This window comes from Momordica charantia (assembly GCF_013281855.1).
Source record: "Momordica charantia cultivar OHB3-1 chromosome 5 unlocalized genomic scaffold, Mcharantia_2.0 BLBB01000005.1, whole genome shotgun sequence".
Taxonomy (NCBI): Eukaryota; Viridiplantae; Streptophyta; class Magnoliopsida; order Cucurbitales; family Cucurbitaceae; genus Momordica; species Momordica charantia.
This window is the reverse complement of record NW_028275163.1, coordinates 24,592,650-24,613,567: the sequence shown is the minus strand read 5'-3', so window position 1 is coordinate 24,613,567 and position 20,918 is coordinate 24,592,650. Positions and strand designations below refer to the sequence as shown.

At 30.5% G+C, this 20,918-nt stretch overlaps 1 protein-coding gene and 1 long non-coding RNA gene across 2 annotated transcripts; both read left to right on the top strand.

Annotated features, from left to right (window-relative positions):
- The first annotated feature begins 2,969 nt into the window (after nt 1–2,969).
- LOC111015076 (uncharacterized) lies at nt 2,970–3,853 on the top strand. The gene is made up of 2 exons (XR_002601980.2): nt 2,970–3,312; nt 3,399–3,853. It is a non-coding gene; the product is annotated as an uncharacterized LOC111015076 (long non-coding RNA).
- A 7,364-nt stretch (nt 3,854–11,217) lies between these two features.
- Nucleotides 11,218–13,221, top strand: LOC111015094 (putative aquaporin PIP1-2). The gene is made up of 3 exons (XM_088123731.1): nt 11,218–11,572; nt 11,712–12,007; nt 12,827–13,221. Exons 1-3 carry the CDS (start codon nt 11,461–11,463, stop codon nt 13,058–13,060), a joined length of 642 nt encoding a protein of 213 aa, XP_087979857.1. The 5' UTR covers nt 11,218–11,460; the 3' UTR covers nt 13,061–13,221.
- Nucleotides 13,222–20,918: the final 7,697 nt, after the last annotated feature.

The window sequence follows — 20,918 nt, the reverse complement described above, 5'->3', positions numbered from 1 at the left end:
TAATCTTTTTGAGTATTATTTTCGATTTTTGTTTTTCATTTTTTAAAATTTGATTAATTATTGCACCAAATTAATATATAAAATAAAATTACACTTTATAAATTAAGTTTAAAAATATTTTATTATTTAATTGTGTGAAATAGACATGCTACTCATACTAATTATTAACTTATTTAGTTTATATGATTTAGTTTGTTATGAAAAGTTGACGACTCTCATTAAAATGTTGGTATACCAACCATTAACAAATTCATGAAACTATTATTTCTAAATTTGTATAGTCGTTCTTTAATTGTTTAGTTACTCTAAAGACTTTGATTAAATTGAGATAATTCATAAAAGATTGAATTAACAAGTTTAAAATATTATGGATCAAATAAAAGAAATCACATAAAATATACAATCGAATTTTTTAACTTTCCTAATAATTGAATTGAATATTGTCTGGTAACTCACGTGGATTTAACTTAACAATTAAAGTATTTTATTCTATATTTTTTAGGTTGGAAGTTTAAATCCTACCTCTCTATATATATTTATTGTAAATAAAAATAACATATTATTTAGTAAAATTAGAAGTAAATATCATCCAAATAAAAATAACATATTACTTAGTAAAATGAGAAGTAAATATCATCCAAATTAGTCCGACATAAGCGGAGCACGACATTCAGTTAAAAGAATTATGAAAATTTAAAACAAAAGTTTAAGAAGATGGAGTAAAGAGGGAGCGTTCATCATCGCAAAATTTGACTTTGTTTTAATTCCTCGACATTTGGTGTAATAAAAAATATATAAATTAATAAAAACAGTTCTCATCTTTTGCCTTTTGGTTGCTTTCAAACGCTTTCTCCCCATTAATGCGATACAGATTTTAGATCCAAATCCTCAATTAATTAAAAATAATAGTCAAATCTTTAATCTGACCATCTATCATTGAATATTATTAACAAAGTTGGTAATAAAGTAATCATTTAAGTTAATTAACGTACTAATTTAATGTACTGTTAAAGGAAGGAGATTTGACATTAAAAGGATAAGATTCCGTGTTTTCATTTTTACAGATATTTTAAATTTATTACATACAGAAATAGCATGAATCTATTATATTATGTTTTTTTTTTAACAATCTTGGGGGGATCGGTGTGGATTCGAACTCACTACTATTTGATTTGATATATGTGTCATAATCAGTTGAACTAAGTTTAAGTTGATAGGTAAAGTATAAAAATTTGTTTCGGCTGCTTAGCTCTATTTCTCTTATTTGACGAGAACGTAATTTTATGATCTATATTGTCTCTTGTTCGGCTCTAGTTATTTTATATTTTTGTCTATAGTGATGTGTATGCTCGTTCTACTACTTGTTGATATAATTTTTGTTCGAGATCCAAACTATCAATAAGTTCTGTTTGGGAGTTATTTTTATAATCTGACCGTTGTTTTTTTTCTTCAATTATGATGACTGCTATGCTTTCTTATATCATTGTTTTTAATTGTCTACTTTAGTTATGTTATTGTATTTTTCTTAATCATGATGCCTTAATTTCAATTTGTAAGATCCATCTTTATACTTTTGAATATTTCGAAAATTCATCTATCCATCTTTAATCGTTGCAATATACTTTTTAATATTAGATAATTCTTCAATCCATCTATATTCATTGCAATATGCTTTTGAATATTAGAAAATTCCTTCTAAATGTACCAATTTGAATACGCTCTCTTCTTCCCTCCAATTTATGTCTTATTTATTTATTATTATTAATTTTTTTCTCTCTCTTTTATTTTCTTCATCATGATTATACCTAATGTTTTAAATTCAGGGAGAATAGAGAGGAAAAAAAGGGAAGAAATAGTCGAAATCATCCATAAACTCTAGAAAACGATACCTAAATAATACATATATATCTCTTTCCAAAGGGTGGCATCAAGCCCATTAATACCATAATGGAAAGACAGAGCATGCCTCAAAGGATAAGAGAAGCCATCTTTGGAGAAACATTTTGAGAGAAATGAATAATGTTGTTCCTTTTTATTTATTTTGTTATTGTTGTTTTTTTTTTAAATAATTGAAGGTGGGGAGATTTAAAATATTTAATAAGTTTCTTACATAGTTCACCATGGGGCTTTTTACCAAAAAAAAAAAAAAGAAAGAAAAAAATTGAACAATGCAATATATAACTGTGGGTCATCTCAACCCTACTATGAAACAAAGTAATCAAATTAGACACGACAATCCCAACCACCAAATCTATGGGAAAAAATAAAAGAAAGGAAAAAACTATGTAGAATATTTTTGGTACAAAATTTGAATTAAATCCCTACCCCGCAAAACGAGTGCATTAATACTTCACTTTTCTAGACCAAAAGGTGTACATATTCATTAATCCATCCATATTAAACATTTATGAATGACATGTTTGTGTTCTTAGCTTTTTAGGACAACTCTTCGGAGTTGTCTTTTCTGTTGAGATTTTATAACTAGTTCATCGAATGAAAAGCTTTATAAGATCTTAATAATTGGAGTTGGCTTTAATAAGTTTAGAGCATAACCAGTTGAGTTGAGGAATAATACGAAGATCGATGTGGGATATCACTCAAAGATGTGATAGGTTGATTTCTTTGAGAATTTTATTATTGACATTGTTGAATGAGTCTAATCAAATTTGTAAAAAATTGATTCTAAACGAAATAGACCAAAGAAATAATTCTCTTTTTAGGATGGACTTAATAATCTCATCCCTCATAAAAGTCTAGGTGGAATAAATTTAATTTTACTAAATATTCGTCTCTAAAAATGGATTCAAATGCTTCTAAAACGTCAATTATCGCTATAATTATTCTAAAACGTATTTAATACGTGGACAAAAAAAGTAAAAAGAAATAAACAAAAGTTTTTTTTTAATTAAAAAATCAGTGTTAAAGACTTTCTCCCCGAATTCGGTTTAAAACGGTTTTTTTTTCCCTTCTTCTTTTGGGGGATAAAACCCTAGATTGAAAATTTGAAACAACGATGAAAGTCAAACTGAAGAATTACTGTTCTAAGAATTTGGTGGAAACGGTTAAAAGTCAAAGCCATACGAAATCGTGCAGCAGTTGAGACTTGGCCGCTTTCTTCATCCTCAGAGAATCGGCCCTTTCAAAATTCAACCCCACTTTTCGATTCCTTAAGAAGAGAATCCGGCGGTTTCAAATCTCAATTGACATGAATGGAAATCCACAGAGGATAAAAGAAATTCCCTGGCAAAAAGTTGAGACTTAAATGCGACGAAAGCTGGAGGGAGAGAGACATGGCCCCGCAATTGATTTTGTGTAAGTAATCCACAATTGATATCTATCTTCTTTTTTTTTTTTATTATTATTTTTACGCAGATGAATGAAGGTGTTTTTTTTTACAGAGAGATTAAAAATCTTTAGAAAAGAAGGTATTGATGAGTTTGATTGGAAGTAATGTCAGATGCCTAGCTTTAAGCATACACAGGCATGTGGGCGACGGCCTTATGGCCATTGGAAAGCGTGGCCGGGCATGTTATTAGCCACATGATTAAATTTTATCTCCGAGCGTGAGACCGGGGGAGGGGGAGGAGGAGGCCACTTGAGCTCGGCCTCAATGCACGCCGAAAAAGTGGCTGCCACCCCCCTCCGACACCCTTCAATTTGCTTCATTTGTTCGTCAATCGTCTGATGCACTCTAGGTGTTTGATGAAATGTCAAAGAGAGAGAAAAAAAAAAGATCAACGCTCTGTCGCTAAAAACAGAGTTGTCAGAGATAATTAGTCAGATTTTGATTAGGGGTGATCTTGAAATCAGGTAGTTAGTGCTTAATGATGAGGCTTCTCTTTGTTTGAAGATCTGCTGTTTGTTTTACATTAATTAATCATTATAATTGGACTCATAATGTGACTAACATGCTGAACTTAAATTCATTTTTGGTGATGACTGATGACAGTTCTTGCATCACGCTTGCTATTCTTCCACTGAGCTGTGAAGAATTAGGAAAAAAAAAGGGGGGGTCATTTTACTAGCTTTGATTATTGTGCACTGCAGCATTTTGTTGAAAAGTACTGATTTGGGTTTTGATTGAGATGATGATGGTGCTTGTTTGTGAGTGAGTCTCTCTACCACTTTGTTGTTGCAAGTTGCCATAGCAATATGATCTGTCTCTTACCTGTCTAATTGGACTGGAGTTTGTTGCACATCCTTGTCCATTGAAGAAATATGTTTAAGTGGGTGGGGTGGTGATAACCGTAGGGGAAATTTTCCCAAACAGTTGATGGCCAAAGTAAAGCAAAGAACTTTGTTGCCATCAATCTTGTCAGTGTCTTCCACCTGCCACCTGTTTGATATGTTGGGTCATGATGACCTCAAAGACTCTTTTTGAATTTTTCTTTGGATTTATATGGCTATCAAAAGCTCTTGCCTTCTCCCTTTCAAACCCCCAAGTCTGTGTGTTCTCAAGTTCCATTCATTCACATATTGTCGAGATATCAAACCAGATGCTTACTCCACAGGGGAATTATAACCCCAATTTGGAGCTTCTTCTGTAGTCAAAGTAGGAGAGGCCATTGTCATGTGTGAATAAAAAATTGGGAAACAAGATAAGGACCCATTATCTCTTAGTAAGCCGTTGGGTCCAACTCTCAATAGGGAGTCGAAGAAAATGCACACTCTGGCGTTAAATGCTGTAGGTGCCAATTCTTCTCAGCCAAGTGTTTGATATATTACCTAGCCGAGATGGGAGAGCCCACTCTGACCTTACACAGGCCCCATTTCCCATCAATCCTCATCATATTTCGTATCATAATCCTTCTATCACTTGAACCTTTGTTAATTGTTCAAATTGTTGAAGGAAAAAAAAAAGGAAGAAGAAACTCTGCCTTGGATCATCCATCAGTACTGCTTGTTCGTCCTGCATTAATTTGGTGGGGCTTTCCAGAGGCTAAACTGTATTAAACTAAGAGCCAGCTAGTGAGAGTTAAATCAAATAATTTGGAGGGGCTCCAGAGAGACAGACATTCGAGTGGAAACTCTCCTTCTCTTCACGTGGCCCTCCTCTCTCTGAGCCAATCCAAAGCTGCCTAACTTCCACTCTGTTCATACCCTATTAAAGAACACTCATTCTAAACCTAACCAAATATTCTTAAATTTGTTTACTTTTCATGGATTTTGGGTCTCTGAGATATTTAGTTTCAGTTTTCAAAGGAGAAACTGAGAAATTTAACTCTGGATATGTTTATTGGCAGATAAATTTGAGGTTAAACTTTAGATTGGTCCAAAAAAACAAAGCTTTTTTGGATGTCAATCAATCTGAAACAGACATGGGGTAGTTCGGCTTCCACTATATGTATTAATTTGAACAGGAATCTATATAAAAAATTTGAAAATTTGATGGTAATGTTAAGGATAATCAGAATTGTCGTGTCTCTTCAAATCAACACGAACCACCGAATTTGTGGGTACCTTTTTGACTTTATGATAAATTTTATTTTTCCAAACATTTGATATATTTTTCTTTTTTGGTAAAGTGGGCTCTGAGAATGTCTCGACCCACGTGAATTTTTTATTATGAGTGAAAGAAGAAAGCAGAGATTTCTGTTTTCTTCTCCTTCTTCTTCTTCTTGGCCATGAAATTGGAGGAGAAAAAGGACGAACTGTGAATGAACTGTGGAATTATGGAGGAATGGGATCATCGGAATGGACAGATTTTGAAAAAAAAAAAAAAAAAGTTGGTTTATTTTCATTGGAAAAGAAGGAAAAAAAAAGGCTTTTAATCATCTCTGCACGTGCAGACTCTCCATTATAACTCTTTTTTTTTTTTGTGCCTTTTATTGTTATGTGTGTGCTTTTTATTTTCTTTTTGCATTGGCTTTCGGTTTCGGGTCATAACAAAACAATCTTTTAGGCCAAACCTCCATTACTCAGAACAACGAACTTGGGGCAGAAAGCATCCAGCAACACAAAGTAATTTAATAAAGAAAAATCTTTTTTTTTGTCCTACTGTTTGTAATATCACATGTTTTATTTTATTTTTTTCGCTCAAATTTATATGAAGCTCAACTTCCAAACTGGATTGCCATAGTTTTACATAAAAATATGTAATTTATTTGTTATGGCACCACTTTTTTTAAAAACAGCCGAAGCTTTTGTATTTTGTGGAAATGGCGACTCGTTTATTAAAATCCAGTTTATTTTATTACTGAAAGAAAAAAAACACCTTTTTTATGGATTCTATGATTTCTTAACACTTCAATGAAAAAAAAAATAATAATAACCTTTCCACGTAGCTTTATTTTTTTATATTTGGAAAAATATAAATGAAAAACAAAAGTTCAAATTTGGAAAAGACATGCCAATAATGGTCACTATAGATCTTTCAAATTCACAACCTCTTAATTGGAGATATATATTAATTATTGGTGAACTATGGTTGCTTTGACTTTGACAAAATAAGTTATTAAAGTATGAGAATGAAGTGAATGTATTTTTAGTATATAATGCACAAGGGGTGATCAATCATTTTGTTAGGTATATAATGTACATATATAATACAGACATTTATATGATGATAATATTATACAATTACTTCCCATAATGGTGCTTATAATTAAAATTATGACAATAAAAATTTAAATAATAAAACGTACCATGAAAGTTAATTAAAATATATAAAAGATTTAGAAACTGAATTTTCAAATTCTAATTAATGAATGACGTGGGATGTGGAATCGTACTCATAACATTTTGGTTCTATGCTCAAGTTCAATTAATGACCTAATTAATATTAAGTTCGAATAATTATTGATATAAGGAAGAACAAAAACCGAATTTACAAGGGACTTCTTTTTCCTTTCAAGTTACGATAAAAATAGTTATCATGTATAATGATTAAAGAAAATTGAACAATGAATGTAATCTCTATTTGGTTTTCGAAATGCTTTGTAAATTGCTTGTTGTAAACTAACCTATTTTATTGCTATTGATCATAGCTGAAAATTTTAAGATAATCTTAGAAACATGCTAGCAATAATCGTTTCAATTCAAGAGACAACTAAATTAATTAAAATAATCAATGGTTTAGTTCACTAGTTGAAAATGAAAAATTTTAATTCATGGAACATTAACATCTCAACATTTTGGTCAAAGTAGGTATAGTTCAGCGGTATATTTCAAACACAACGTTGTAAGTTTGAATCTCAAACCTCCTCCCCAACGCATGTTATACTAAAAAAACATCTCAATATTTTTTTTTCCAAACTAAAAATACAATTTTAAAAAATAAACATGTTTGAAACGGAAACTAAAATAAATCCGAACATGCTATATGGTTGTTATATATATATATATATATATATGAAATCTAAAATAATTTAGATATTTTAGATAGGCATATCTCTCGTTGGGCACAGCGTTCCAGCTTGTATTGTTTTTTAAAATTAATTTTAAGAACACTGTTTCCACTGGTTTTTCTTCTCCCTTATTTGTGGATTTGATGAATGTGGCAGACATTGGAAGACCAGTAGGATTCTCTGTTGGAAATCGTATGTGCAGACGAGTTTCTTTCCACAATTTTCGCTATTCTTTTTATAATAAATATTTCCCTTTTCTTTTTCTTTCTTCGGACAAAAATAAATTATAGCTTTATTAAAGGTATATATTATTTTTTAATTTAGGCAAGTGAAACTTCTGTGGTTATTATCTAAAGATCCTATGTGGGATTTTCATAATCTCAATTTTTATTATTCAACATGTCAACCCACAACAATCGTATCTCTCCCTTTTTTCAATATTTTATTGCTCTTCTTCTTCCCTCTCCATTTTTCTTTTCAATAAATTCAAACGTGACATTTTTTTAATGAAAAGCTATTTTTCATTAGAGAAAAGACTGAGTTTAAGTCATTCCAAACTCTTAGACTAAAGTTTTAAATAATAGACTAAAGTTTTAAATAAAGGAAACGGGTCTTGAGCATCAACTTCATTAATTGACGATTCAAGTTTATTTTAAATAAGTAATTCTAAAAATATGTTTTTTTAACCTTTCGAGTCTAAAAGAGTCAACTTTATTTAGTTTGAAAATGACAGGTTCGCTACGGTGAAAAGTTTATCATCCAGTTGCTTTTGTCATCCAAAGTTTCTCATTTTTTCGTTAGACAATAATCCGACTCAACAACTCAGCCCTGAAATTTAACTCTAGTAAGAGTGTTGAAGATTGACATAGAATGAAAATGTTGACATAGTGAATGTTTTAATTTGTGAGGGTAATGAAAGTAATTAGTAGAGACAATAATATTCTCCGAAGTGATGCTCCAACGGCTGAAAAATAGCTATAATTCTTGAATATGTGGTACGGTAAATTAATTTGGGCCTGAAAATGCGACGAGGTGCGGAGAGTAACTAAGCCCATAGATTAATCAATTTGGGCCCTTAAATTCGACGTGGGCCCAAAACTAAGCATACATGCCAAGACGTGAACAGTAAAAAGCCCACATATTAATTAATTTGGGCCTGAACGTTGACTTGATCTTTGGGCCTCAGGAGTCCATTATCTACGCTATGATAGGTTGGTACAAATTTTGAAGTTTTATAGTTTTATTTTGGGCCCTAATATTGTTCTCAATTTGGTATTTAATATTTCAAAATTCTCAGTTTTACCTTTCATATATTCTCAGTTAAGTCCTTAGGTAAAAAAAAAAGAAAGAAAGTTTATTAAAAAAAAACTGATATATATTAAATTACTGTTATAATTATATATTTATACATAAATATGCTACTTGAACCAATGAGAAGAAACTGATTTTATTGATTGGCGGGATAAACTTTTTTAATGATTGAGTTTGGTTGTGTTTGGTTTATCACGTAGCATTTGGATAATATGTCAATGTATCCAAATATTATTATTATTATTATTTAGGACAAATAATCTCAATGATATAGTAATTTTTGTTAACAACATTTTCATAGAAAGAACAAATCAAGAATTTTTAGTACATCAAATTGAGAATCTTTGAAAAATAAGAATTAAATTGAAATGAAACTCAAAATTAAAATATTCCCTTTTATTTATTTATTTTTTCTAAATAAAGTTAATAAGTTAAATAATGAGAAGAAAGGACAGTGTTCACGTCGGTGTCTCACCTTTTTGTTGGTGTGCTGACTAAGTCACTAACGGGAGACCACCTTTTAGGATCTCACAACTGGTCGGTGTCTCACCTTTTTTCTGGGTCTCGTTTATTTTGTTATACAGACATCAATTTTGATTTCTGTATTTTGAAAAAATAATTATTTTAGGATGTTTGATAATATTCTACTTTATTATTTCTCGTTTCCAATTTTCTTAAAAAATATGAGCATTTTACAACTAAATTCGCAAAATTATATATAAATTTTTTGAAACAACCAAAATAAGTTTCTTTTTTTTGGTTTCCATTTCAAATTTGTTCCAAAACATAAATAAAAATATTTTTTTATCATACTAAATTCAGGAAGGTTAGGTCATAAAATTCATTTTTGTTTATTAAAAATGAAGAAACAAACAACGAGTATGAATGTTACCAAACAGACTCTTAATACTTTTATTATCATTTTTATCCATTGTAATTTAAACATAACAATTTGTTCGCTAAATTTTTTAAAACGCAATCATAAATTTGTTTAAAGGAGGTTGAATTGTGTATAAATTTTGTGTTAAATTTTTACATCAACTTTCTCGCTTTCCTGCCTTATAGAAATTAAAACATATATTTTGGGAGTACAATAACTAGCATTGTCTAGAAAAATGACTACAACGAAAAAACAAATTAAGTACAATGATTAAAATAATGTCTAGAAACCAAAATAATATTTAAAACTTAAATGTAATATATCCATGCTTAAAATTATTGAAGGAAAATTTTTACCTAGTTATATCTTCCCAAGCAAGAATTCTCTTGTGTGTTTATTTATGTTAACATAACTATAATTGACACCTATCTCTGACCAATTAATAAGCTGTAAAATCGAATGTGAGCCTTACTATTGTACTCAACCCGACAAAAACTATGGGTCGTGAGAAGAAAGTACTGCATTATATCACGTGGTTTTCGTTGAAAATGGAGAGAAATTATGGTGATGGGCAAGAGAAAGAAATTGAGTAGGCAGCTCAGGCGTCTGATCACTGCAAACAAGAAAATTAATGGCTCTTGTAATAAGTACTGAAACAATAATCAAATATTTTGAAAATTTGCATTATAAACTTGTTGAACTAACCCCCCTTTACGATTTTGTTTTGTTTTGTTTTCCCTTTCTTGTTCTGTTAATGTTCAGTGTTGTACATTATTACCGAAAAAGTAGCTCGAAGTAGTGAAATGGTGGGCAGTGGATTGTCAAGTCAACAATAATATTAATGCACGCTAGAAGTAGGACAGAAAGGAGGAAGAAAAAAAAAATCGATGCATTATTATATGATATTTTCTATTCTAGAGGTAAGTATTCGGTTTTATTTTTTAGTTTTACCCAATAATCAAGACTCTAAGAATCAAACTTAAGAAACATCAAAGATCTTTTTATATTTAGTTAACGTTGGTCCACGAGACTTCATGTCCTTAACAATGGGGTGGTATCTTGGTGGCTGCAAATCACCTTTAATTCACCTCAAATTTTAAAAGGCTCACTCTCATCGTCATGTTTACTACAACTATGAGAGAAAAGAAAAGAGAGATATATTATTTTTCAAAAAAAATAAAAATAAACTGTTAAATTTTTAATAGTGGTTATCAAAAAGATTCTTAGTGAGAGATAAAGTATTTTTTAGTACAATGGAGATCTCTCAATTACCCCTACCTAATAAAGGAGCAAGAGATAAAAATAACAATAACGGTCATCCTATCTTGACCAACCCCATTAAATTTTTGACGAATAAAGAAGAGAAGTATTAAATTCTTAACACTAATTACTTGAAAAATACCGTGTAGATAATAAGTAAACATATTTAGATTCTTACTCTTATCTTATACTAAATATGTTTGAATATTTGATAACGAAAAATGTATATGGAATTTCTTAAAAGAAAAAAAAATTTAATGATTAGAGATAATTTCTGTTTGGTTGAAAAATGAAGAAAACCCACCAAACTTTGCACCAAAGTTACGCAAACTTGTGCCCCACCACCACCGTCAATCTCACTCCTCCCCTTGCAGTAGTAACAGAGCCAGACCTCTTTATAATCCCAAAATATTAATTTTTAGAGCAAATCAAATTTTGTATCTCAAGGATCATGGAGGACGTGAGGGTGGGAGCCAACAGGTTCGAAGAGAGGCAGCCCATAGGGACCGCGGCTCAGACTCAGACCAATGCCAAGGACTACCGTGAGCCGCCCCCGGCCCGCTGTTCGACCCCGCCGAGCTCTCCTCTTGGTCGTTTTACAGGGCCGCCATTGCCGAGTTCGTCGCCACTTTCTTCTTCCTCTACGTCACCGTTTTGACCGTCATGGGCGTCGCCAAGTCTCCCAATAAATGCTCCTCCGTCGGCGTCCAAGGCATTGCCTGGTCCTTCGGTGGCATGATCTTTGCCCTCGTCTACTGCACCGCCGGTATTTCAGGTCATAATAAACCACCTCTGCACCCAAAAAGTTTAACCTAATTTAATTCATTATCAAGATTAAATTCAACGTAAAAGTTAAAATTAAATTTAATTACAAAAGTTTATTATTGGAAGTTTTTGGGGATTTTAATGGGCAGGTGGTCACATAAACCCGGCGGTGACGTTCGGGCTGTTGCTGGCGAGGAAACTGTCGCTGACGAGGGCAGTGTTTTACGTAATAATGCAGTGTTTGGGGGCGGTGTGCGGCGCCGCCGTCGTCAGAAGCTTCCAGAAGGGAGAGTTCGAAAGGGTCGGAGGCGGCGCCAACACCGTTAGTGCCGGATTTTCTAAAACGGCCGGCCTTGGAGCTGAGATCGTCGGCACATTTCTGCTGGTCTACACCGTCTTCTCCGCCACTGACGCTAAACGGAACGCCCGCGACTCCCATGTTCCGGTCACCCTCAAACTAACTTCATTCTCTATTCTATTCATACACTCCATTTAATATTTATTTCACTTTTTTTTTATCAATTTAACGGAGCTTAACACCTACTCCATCCATTATTTTTTTAAAAAAATTATATATTTGTCTCTACCGATAACGAAGAATCTTGTTCTTACCACCCGTAAATAGTTGAGAAGTAAGAGAAAAATACAAAAACATAAATTGTTTAAAAAAATAATTGCTTTTCTTGATAGTAAGGAGCAGCTTTTCTTAATAGTAAGGAACAATTTTAATTATCTTCACTACAATTAAGGAACACAAATATAATAAAAAAAAATTTTTATAAAAATTAATGAGTTGTCAATTTCTTAAATGGTAGTGTGTATAATATTTGATCCAAAAGTCAAGTATTTTTCAACTTTTTAACTTATCAATTTTTTAATGATAGTAAAGGTAAGAATTAAGATTGGATCCTTAGGTTAAAAAGCTAAAGTATTTATAAAAAAATTATATTTTTATATTTTTCTCTCATATTTATCAATTTTTTTTGGTGGAGGGGCTCACCAATAATTAAGACCTATATATTTTTCTGAATAATTGGTATACTCTATTTAGACAGCCTTCTAAATTTACCATTACGAAATCAACATTTTAATTATTGTTAATTGAGAAAGGTTTAATAATTAGGGACCCACTATAACTAAATTATATTTTTTGAAACTACTCATTTTATTTATTTATTTATTATTATTTTTTTAAAGATCAAACTATTTTTCTAAAAAGTCTCGGATCTACTTGAAAAATGAGGTTTGAGAAATTTTTGCGCAGATGTTGGCTCCTCTGCCCATTGGGTTCGCGGTGTTTTTGGTGCATTTGGCCACCATTCCGATCACCGGAACCGGCATTAATCCGGCCAGAAGCCTCGGCGCCGCCGTCGTTTACAACCGCCACCAAGCGTGGCACGACCAGTGGGTGTTCTGGGCAGGGCCGTTGATTGGGGCAGCACTTGCAGCTCTGTACCATCAGACGGTGATCAGGGCCATCCCATTCAAGTCCAACTGATGATCCGAATCCTACGGCTATCCACGGTTTATTTTTAAACATGCTTTAACTATAACTATAGCCTGAAATAATTTAATTCTGTTCTTCTAGTTTCATATTTATCTCTCCTACTCTGTGTTCATAATTCATATAAGTAATTATTGCTCTTTTTTATTCTCTTAGTAATGTTGCATTAAATAATTTATACGCTTTTCTTTGAGGAAAAACAATTTATATGCTTAATAAGGAATACAAATTTTGTTTAAAAATTTCAATCTAGTACCTTATATTTTGTTTATTTTTTAATTTAATCTCTTATTGTTATTAAATGTTGAAGTTAGTTGGTGATAAATTTACATGATATAACACTGGATTGACATAAGTATAGAGGGAAAAAACATTATCAGGAGAATAAAACATGAAATTTCTTTGAAGCTTAGAGGAGGAATTATAAATTTTCTGTGAAATATTATATCATATAAATTATCATAAATCAATTTTAATATTTTCTATGAGAGATTAAGATTAAATTAAAAATTGTTAAATAATATAGACAAAATTGAAAAACTATATATATGTTCAGCAAATTGATATTTGCATGATTGGATATGAGTATCCTAGAGGATAGAACAGAACGAGTCCATATGGCTTCTATTTTACAAAAGTGAGATTGGGCCCGAAAATGTAGAGTCCACTAAAGTTTGGGCCAGGTCCAGATATAAGCCCAATAGGATAGATTTCAAACACGTTTGGACTTTGGAGCCCAACTGGAGTGAAAGGCCCAATCATATTCCACTCGCCTGGTTCCTTTCGTTGGTTTCGGATAAATAGTACGAACTTTTTCAAATTGTTTCATTTAAAAAAATATATCTTTTTAGTAAAACATGTTGGAGAGGGTATTCGAACTCACAACTTCTAAGTTTGAGTATATGTCAATTATCATAGAATTATCATCACTTTGACATTTAAAAATATTCTTTTAATACGTCATTATTTGTTATTAAAAATTAATGATCATATATTATCTTCCTCATGTTTTTTGGCCTTGAGAAAATAAATCATGGATGATCGTAGACGATCTATCAATATTAATTGATATTTAAATGACAAATCATTAATCGAAATTATGAAAGTTGTTTTTTCTTTTTGCAAGTATTTAAGAGAAAACAATGGACTTAGGAATACAATATAGAAATGGTCACCTTCTGCAAATTTTTTATTTTTTCTAAAATCTTTATTCGTATTGTTCTACAATTAATTTATAAATTCGCCACTAAGTTTGGTGATATCATATCCTACCAATGAACTTTCAACATGGAAGTAAATGAGAACATGAAAATAAATGAGTTCATTTTCAAATTAATGCTCCTAAGTTAGGTATATGGACTACTTTCTAGCCTTCATACAATCGGTTGGACTAATAGCTCATATTTTAAAGTCGTAATTTCAAATTTATACTTCTTTTTTAGTTCAATAATATATGAAAATGAAAATTTCAATCTCTAATCTTTCAATCGATAGCTATTAAAAAAAATCTAATCGATAATATATACCGACAATTTTTATTTTAAAATATCATATAAAAATTTCTACCATTTTTCTAAATTAAAAAAAATTTAGCACTGGTTTCGAAACCCTATTCACCAAAAATTTTTACTTTTATTTTCCAAATTATTTTTAAAATTTGTTATTAGATGACTTTGTAATTAGGGTTAAAACAGGAAAATCGAAAACTTGGCACGTCCGGTCAAAGTCGATCAAACCGCCATTTTTCAGTTTTAAAAAAAACGGTTAACTAAACCTTATCAAGATTGATCGCTCAAAATTTTAAAAACTCTACATAAAAATACAACAAGGTTGTTATATAGATAAGTACTTAGTAAAATGACATTATCCTACTAACAATAGAAAATCAAATTTGAAAAAGAAATTAATCTTATATTTAATCTCTCATGCCCACTTATTATTTCAAAAAATCAAAATAAATCTTAATTTCATAGCCAATATTAGTATAGTTCAATTGGTTAAGGTCTATATACTTGATCAGTGGTTATTTGAGTTTTCACTTCATTTATTGTTGGACTAAAAAATAAAAAATAGCATAATCTCCTATGATAAGATAGTGTTAATTAGATAGATCCACCGAAATTTTGTTTGGAGTATTAAATTTTGGAATAAAGTGAATGTCACTTTCTTATATAAAATAAATGCTACTGAGTTTGGTTGATAGAATTCATCTTAATAATTACACATGTTTTTAAGTTGGTTCGTTTTTAAGATTAATAAAACGTATATAGTTCGATCACATCTTGGTCTTTTCTTCTCATTTTACATTTTTATCCCATAAATTAGCATTGGGTCAACTTCCACTATTTTTATCACATTTTTATGTATAGTACGTGATTGAAAGCTAACTAATTCAGTCATAACTCTACATTTAATTATATGAATTAATAAGCAATTTACGTGAAATTATAGGTATTCAATAGAATAGGGAGGATAACTAGTTTACGTGTATATATGTAGTATATTTGCTATAGAGATGAGAGTGAGAGAGAACGAGAATGAAAATCAATCGACAAAAATCTTTTTTGTTAATTTCTAAAATTGTATTTATTACTTTTTTTTTTAACTGAAATCAGAAGGAAGAACATTATCATTCATATTGTTTGCAAATATTTAGAATGCAACCAACAAGCCGCTTTTTCCTTTGCAAAAAAAAAAAAAGAAAAAAAAGCCAAGCCGTTTTGTCCAAAAAGAAGGAAACAAAAAACGAAACAAAAACAAAGGCAAACATCTACTATTGATAAAAATAAAAAAATGATGGTTAGATATATTTTAGATTCATATTATTTGAATTAGACTTCTAAATTATATTAGTATAAATAGATTAATACGATAAATTCAATCAAGTCCTAGCCGTTTATGTATTTTTTTATTTTCTCTTCTCCTAAAATCAACAGTAACCTAATATATGTACAAATTTATAAAACGAGTCCAAAAAAATGAATTTGAAAGAAGCTGAGGTTTCACAACTGTATGGATGGAAAATTGAACCATGAACCTTAGATATGGTGATAGGTGTTGTTGATGCTTTGCACCAATAGTAAAAGGGATTTGATGAAACCTGTCAAATAGAAAGATTACACATAAGTATGGTAACCAATTCGATGATTAAGTCGGAATCAGGATTTTATATGAAACATAGTAAAAAGTAGGATTTTTGTAGCATAACTTAATTATGAGTCTTTATCTTTATGAAGGGGAAAACTTATGGTTAATAGGATTTCGTCTATTGAATTTGAATCCCTTAGATGTTGAGATCTTCTACCATAATGGGCTCATTCTACAATGCAAAGGAGGATATCGAGATAAGACGAATCCAAGTCTCTCGACTAATCGACTTAACCCCTGGTCGACCAAGGGATGATCGACTGAATGACACATTGATCAATAGACGATTACACATGGTCGAGCCGACCAGCTGACTAAGACTGGTTGGCCTTGTAGTCGGTCAAGCCGACCTTGTGGTCAGCTAAGGTCGGTTAGGCCAAGGCCAACAAGTCGATCATGGGCAAGTGGGCTGAGTCAAACTTGTGGTCAGCTCGACCAAGGTCGACCAACCGGCCCATTGGCCAGTTGCCCTCTGGTCTTGGTTCTTGGTCTTTGGGCAGGTCCGTTTCTTAAGTATCAACTTTTGAGTTCTCAGGCGACTATTTGATATCTAGACTTGGCTTGTCGAGATTTAATGCTATCAATCTGTATTTTTTATCTTACTTCACCCATAACAAGGTGTCATATCCAGTAAATTATACTTAAACCGAACGAGTTCATTCATGGTTCGAGAGTTAGAAATTAACAATGATCCACTCTTCTATCCTTAAATTAAAATTATTAAATATAATAACTATGAAAATTAAAAGTAACTTTTAAAACTGATGCTTATGATTTTATGCATCTTTGATTGACAGCAATAATAAGTATAAATATTATTAAAAAAAATTAAAGACAGTTGGAGGTGGTTGTAAGAATAAATGTGGAAGAATTGAGAGATTGTGGAAGGCTCCTCCTAACCTCAACAACAAAATCCACAGTTTAACATTTAATTTAATTCCAACATTTTAATATTTAATTAATTCCACTTTTTGGATGCTTTTTTTAAGTAGACTATTTCGTATGCTTATGAAAAAGAGATGCTTTTGGTTTGACCAACTGTGACATCTAACCTATTCTGAAGGGAAATCGAAGGAAAAAAAAAGTTAATTCCTTCTTGATTAAAGAGAAAAGTTTAAGGAGGTCTTTAATTAACCTCTAATCAATTAATTAATTGAGAATTAAACTTCCTATTTACTTAATATTCTACAACTAATTTAAACTGAGTTTAAAAAGAATATATAGTTTGCTTTAGTGATATGCACGAGAATTCATTTTTTAGAGACGTCGTGTTGAAAGAGAAGTAGATGTTTCCTGCTTTAATTAGGGATGATAGGAAGGACGAACAAATATTTTTCTTAAATTTTTTCGTTTTGGAGAATAAACATGGAGACGGGAAGTATATTTTGTAGAATTTTAAATTTAGTTGTGAAAAACATTGAGGACACGAAAACCTTTTTTTTTTGTTCTTTTGTTCCCTTAATTTCGAGAAAAAGGACGCAATGAAAAATGGTTCTTATCCCCATCCTTAAAATTTATTTTTATAAGGTATGTTCATTAACATTTTTATTTATACATTATTTAGAATCGTTAAATACTTTAATGAATTTTATGACTAAAAGAAGGTTTAGATCGTGTTTTCTCATGTACTTTCACAATTTATGTTTGATTTCTCTAATTTTAAAGAACTGATACTTCTTTTTTAGTATAACTTGTGAGGTTGGGAATTCGAACTCACGACTTTTTTTATTTTTGGTCAAAAATAAGTGTTTTAACCGGTTGAGCTATGTTTAATTTGATTTTTCTTTATCATTTAATTTTTCTGATGATTATTTCAATTCGACACGATACTTAATAAACTTGGTGAAAATGATTGCCATAGTTTTATATTAAATGCTTTTTTTAGTTACGTATACAAATTTTACAAACAGAGACGAAAATAGAAGCAGGACCCACGTAGGAGCCAAGGACACATGATGCTGAAATTATTTTAAATTACACATACTCTTTAGTTTGGTTTGTTGGCTTACGGGCACCTCTTTGACCTCTATTGCCTCTTTGGTTCTAACTTCGAATCTCAAATCAAACAAAGCCTTGAATATATACATTATATTTTCTTTAATTAATTCAAATTTCATCTGTAAGATAAAAATACGAAATGATGACAAATATATACTATTATAGTTTTTAATTTTGTTTATTCTTTAAACATTTATATCCAAAGAAATTTAATTTCATTGAAAAAAATTTTACTAAATATTTTAGGTTTTAATATCTTGTTCCTATATTTATATAGATAATTCAATCATATTTTATTTGAAATAAAATAAATCATAGTATTTATACATAAAGTTATAATTTTTTATATATTTATATAAATGAACTAATATCGTACATAATTATTTATTATTGTTTATTTTTTAATGTTACTTAATTTGAATGTTTATAATAAATGAATCTAAAATTATAATTAGGAAAAAATATTTTTTGTCTTTAAACTAAGAAAAGTGTATCAATTTTCAGTATAAACCTTTTTTTTATTACTCAGGAGTTGGCGACCATTTGGTCTTTATGCCCCTATACTTAGGTATAGGTATGCACATTGTTCCCATACCCGTACATATACAAGAAGTCATTGTTGGGTGGAGTTGTATTCCTTGTGATTTGAATCCGATATTGAGACCCAAAACCACCCAAGCTATCCCTTGGAGACTAGCATAAACTTTTAATTTCATTAAAAAAAAGTACAACTTATGGGAGTGACAATTACAGCTAAGCTATGTTCAGTTTTACTAATTTCATCAAATTAAACCTTATAATTTAGATAATTGTTCAGTCTTTACCATCTATTAATGATTTACGCCAACTCACTCATTAATTCAAACAAAAAACAATGTAATATAAAACTCAAAAAAAAAACAAAACTCACTAATTTAATAAAAATCTAGCTTTTCTTAATTAAGTTTGATTAATAAAAAAAACTATAAAATAAATCTAGTGAAACCTACGAATTAACACCAAATGAAAAAAAAATCTATTTTCATTTTTGTTTGAATCCTATCAATTTCAAACCATAGGTATGTTTTATAATTCATTTGACACATGTGGAAATAATTTTTTAGCAATTTTTCAAATAAAAGTCTACTGGAGGGTAAATTTTGCAACACTTTAAAAAGGTTTGTGAATATTACAACACTTATCCAAGTTCATGAACAATTTGATTAAATTGAAAGTTTGTGATAAAAATAGATATACATAGCCAAATGATAAAGTATAATTTTCTTCACTACATTTATATGATATTGTGCCTCTAATATCAAAGTTCTAGATCCTACCACTCTATTAAAAGTAAATGAACCAAATGGACAAAAGTTAAAAATGTAAAAATTAAAATTGACATTTTGAAATTAAATAAATCCAAATACAATTTAAAACCTTAAAATAAAATAATAATTTACAAAACAATTTTCTCTAAATTTTAAGTTTGACTTTGTAATGTATATTTGTAGAGAGAGAGAGAGAGAGAGAGAGAGAGAGAGAGAGAGAGAGAGAGAGAGAATTTGGTTGGCTGTTGTTGACATTGAAAATACAGTGTAAAGGGCAAATGAGAAGGATACAAGTTAAAAACAGTAAGAAATTAAAAATATCTCAAGTGGAGAAGACAAAATAAAACCTAACCAATATGGTTGTTGAGAAACTGTGTTGTGCCAAAGGATGAAGCCAATCCAGCCCATTGGCTTCAATTTTCCACCCCATTTTCTCTCTTTTATTATCTTCGCTTAAATTAAATCCAAACTTTTCAATAAAATATTGTATGCCATTATTCCAAGTGACATATTCAAATAGAATTGTTGTTTTACATAACAAAAAATGAATAATCTATTTCTCAAAATGTAAGACCCTAATTAGGTTGTGTAAATCTAGACGCTTGGTAATTTTTCTTCCTTAATTAACATTAAAAACTTGACTTGTGATTTAAGTAAGGAAACTACATTTAAGTAAAGTTTAAAGACAACATTTGAAAAAATCAACGGTCAAGATCCAAACACGTCTTGCTTAGAGATTATGTTCGGCTCAAAATTTAAATAAACTCAAAATAAAAAATTTGAATATACACGTAACTATTGTATTTTTTGAAAGGTAAGTAACTAGAAAAGAAGTTCATGACTTTGAATTTTATTTATTCTCGTTGAAACAATTTAAGTTCGGTATACTCATCGTTGTTGCAGGAGTGACATAGCTTTGGTTTTTTTTTTTTTTTTCTTCTGGTGGTTAGAAAGGAGATTTGTGAGGTAAGAGTGGTGAGAAATTTGTGATAGAGATGGGCGATGAGCGCAGCCGAAGGATTTGTTAAATGCGGCAGCGACCGGCCGGCGCCAATAACTATAAAGTATAAAACTAAAAAAGTAGGCCAATTCAATGTAATGTAGGTGTTGTTATCGACCTTCAACCACTCAACATCCAATACTCCCATCCCCTCTCTTACTTCCGCCTCACATTTTCTTCTCTAATTAATTTCAAATTTCTTCCATCAATCTCAACCCCAAGTATTGTTGAATTCCAACAAAAAGAAAAATAAATAAATAAACATATATATTCGCTCTATATGCTTTTATTGGACTAACAATTAGTTGAAGTTTTGTAGTATAGTATTTGAAAGGGTGTGGTCTATAAATTTTGGTTTTGGTTTTTAATAATTTGATTTTTTTTTTTATAGTTTAGAATT

What these genes read in the sequence shown, in the direction of transcription:
- LOC111015094 (XM_088123731.1), top strand. Translation starts at nt 11,461, where the DNA reads ATGGGCGTCGCCAAGTCTCCCAATAAATGCTCCTCCGTCGGCGTCCAA. An exon ending in CTGCACCGCCGGTATTTCAG is followed by an intron (nt 11,573 to 11,711) that starts GTCATAATAAAC and finishes TTTAATGGGCAG; the next exon opens with GTGGTCACATAAACCCGGCG. An exon ending in CCCGCGACTCCCATGTTCCG is followed by an intron (nt 12,008 to 12,826) that starts GTCACCCTCAAA and finishes ATTTTTGCGCAG; the next exon opens with ATGTTGGCTCCTCTGCCCAT.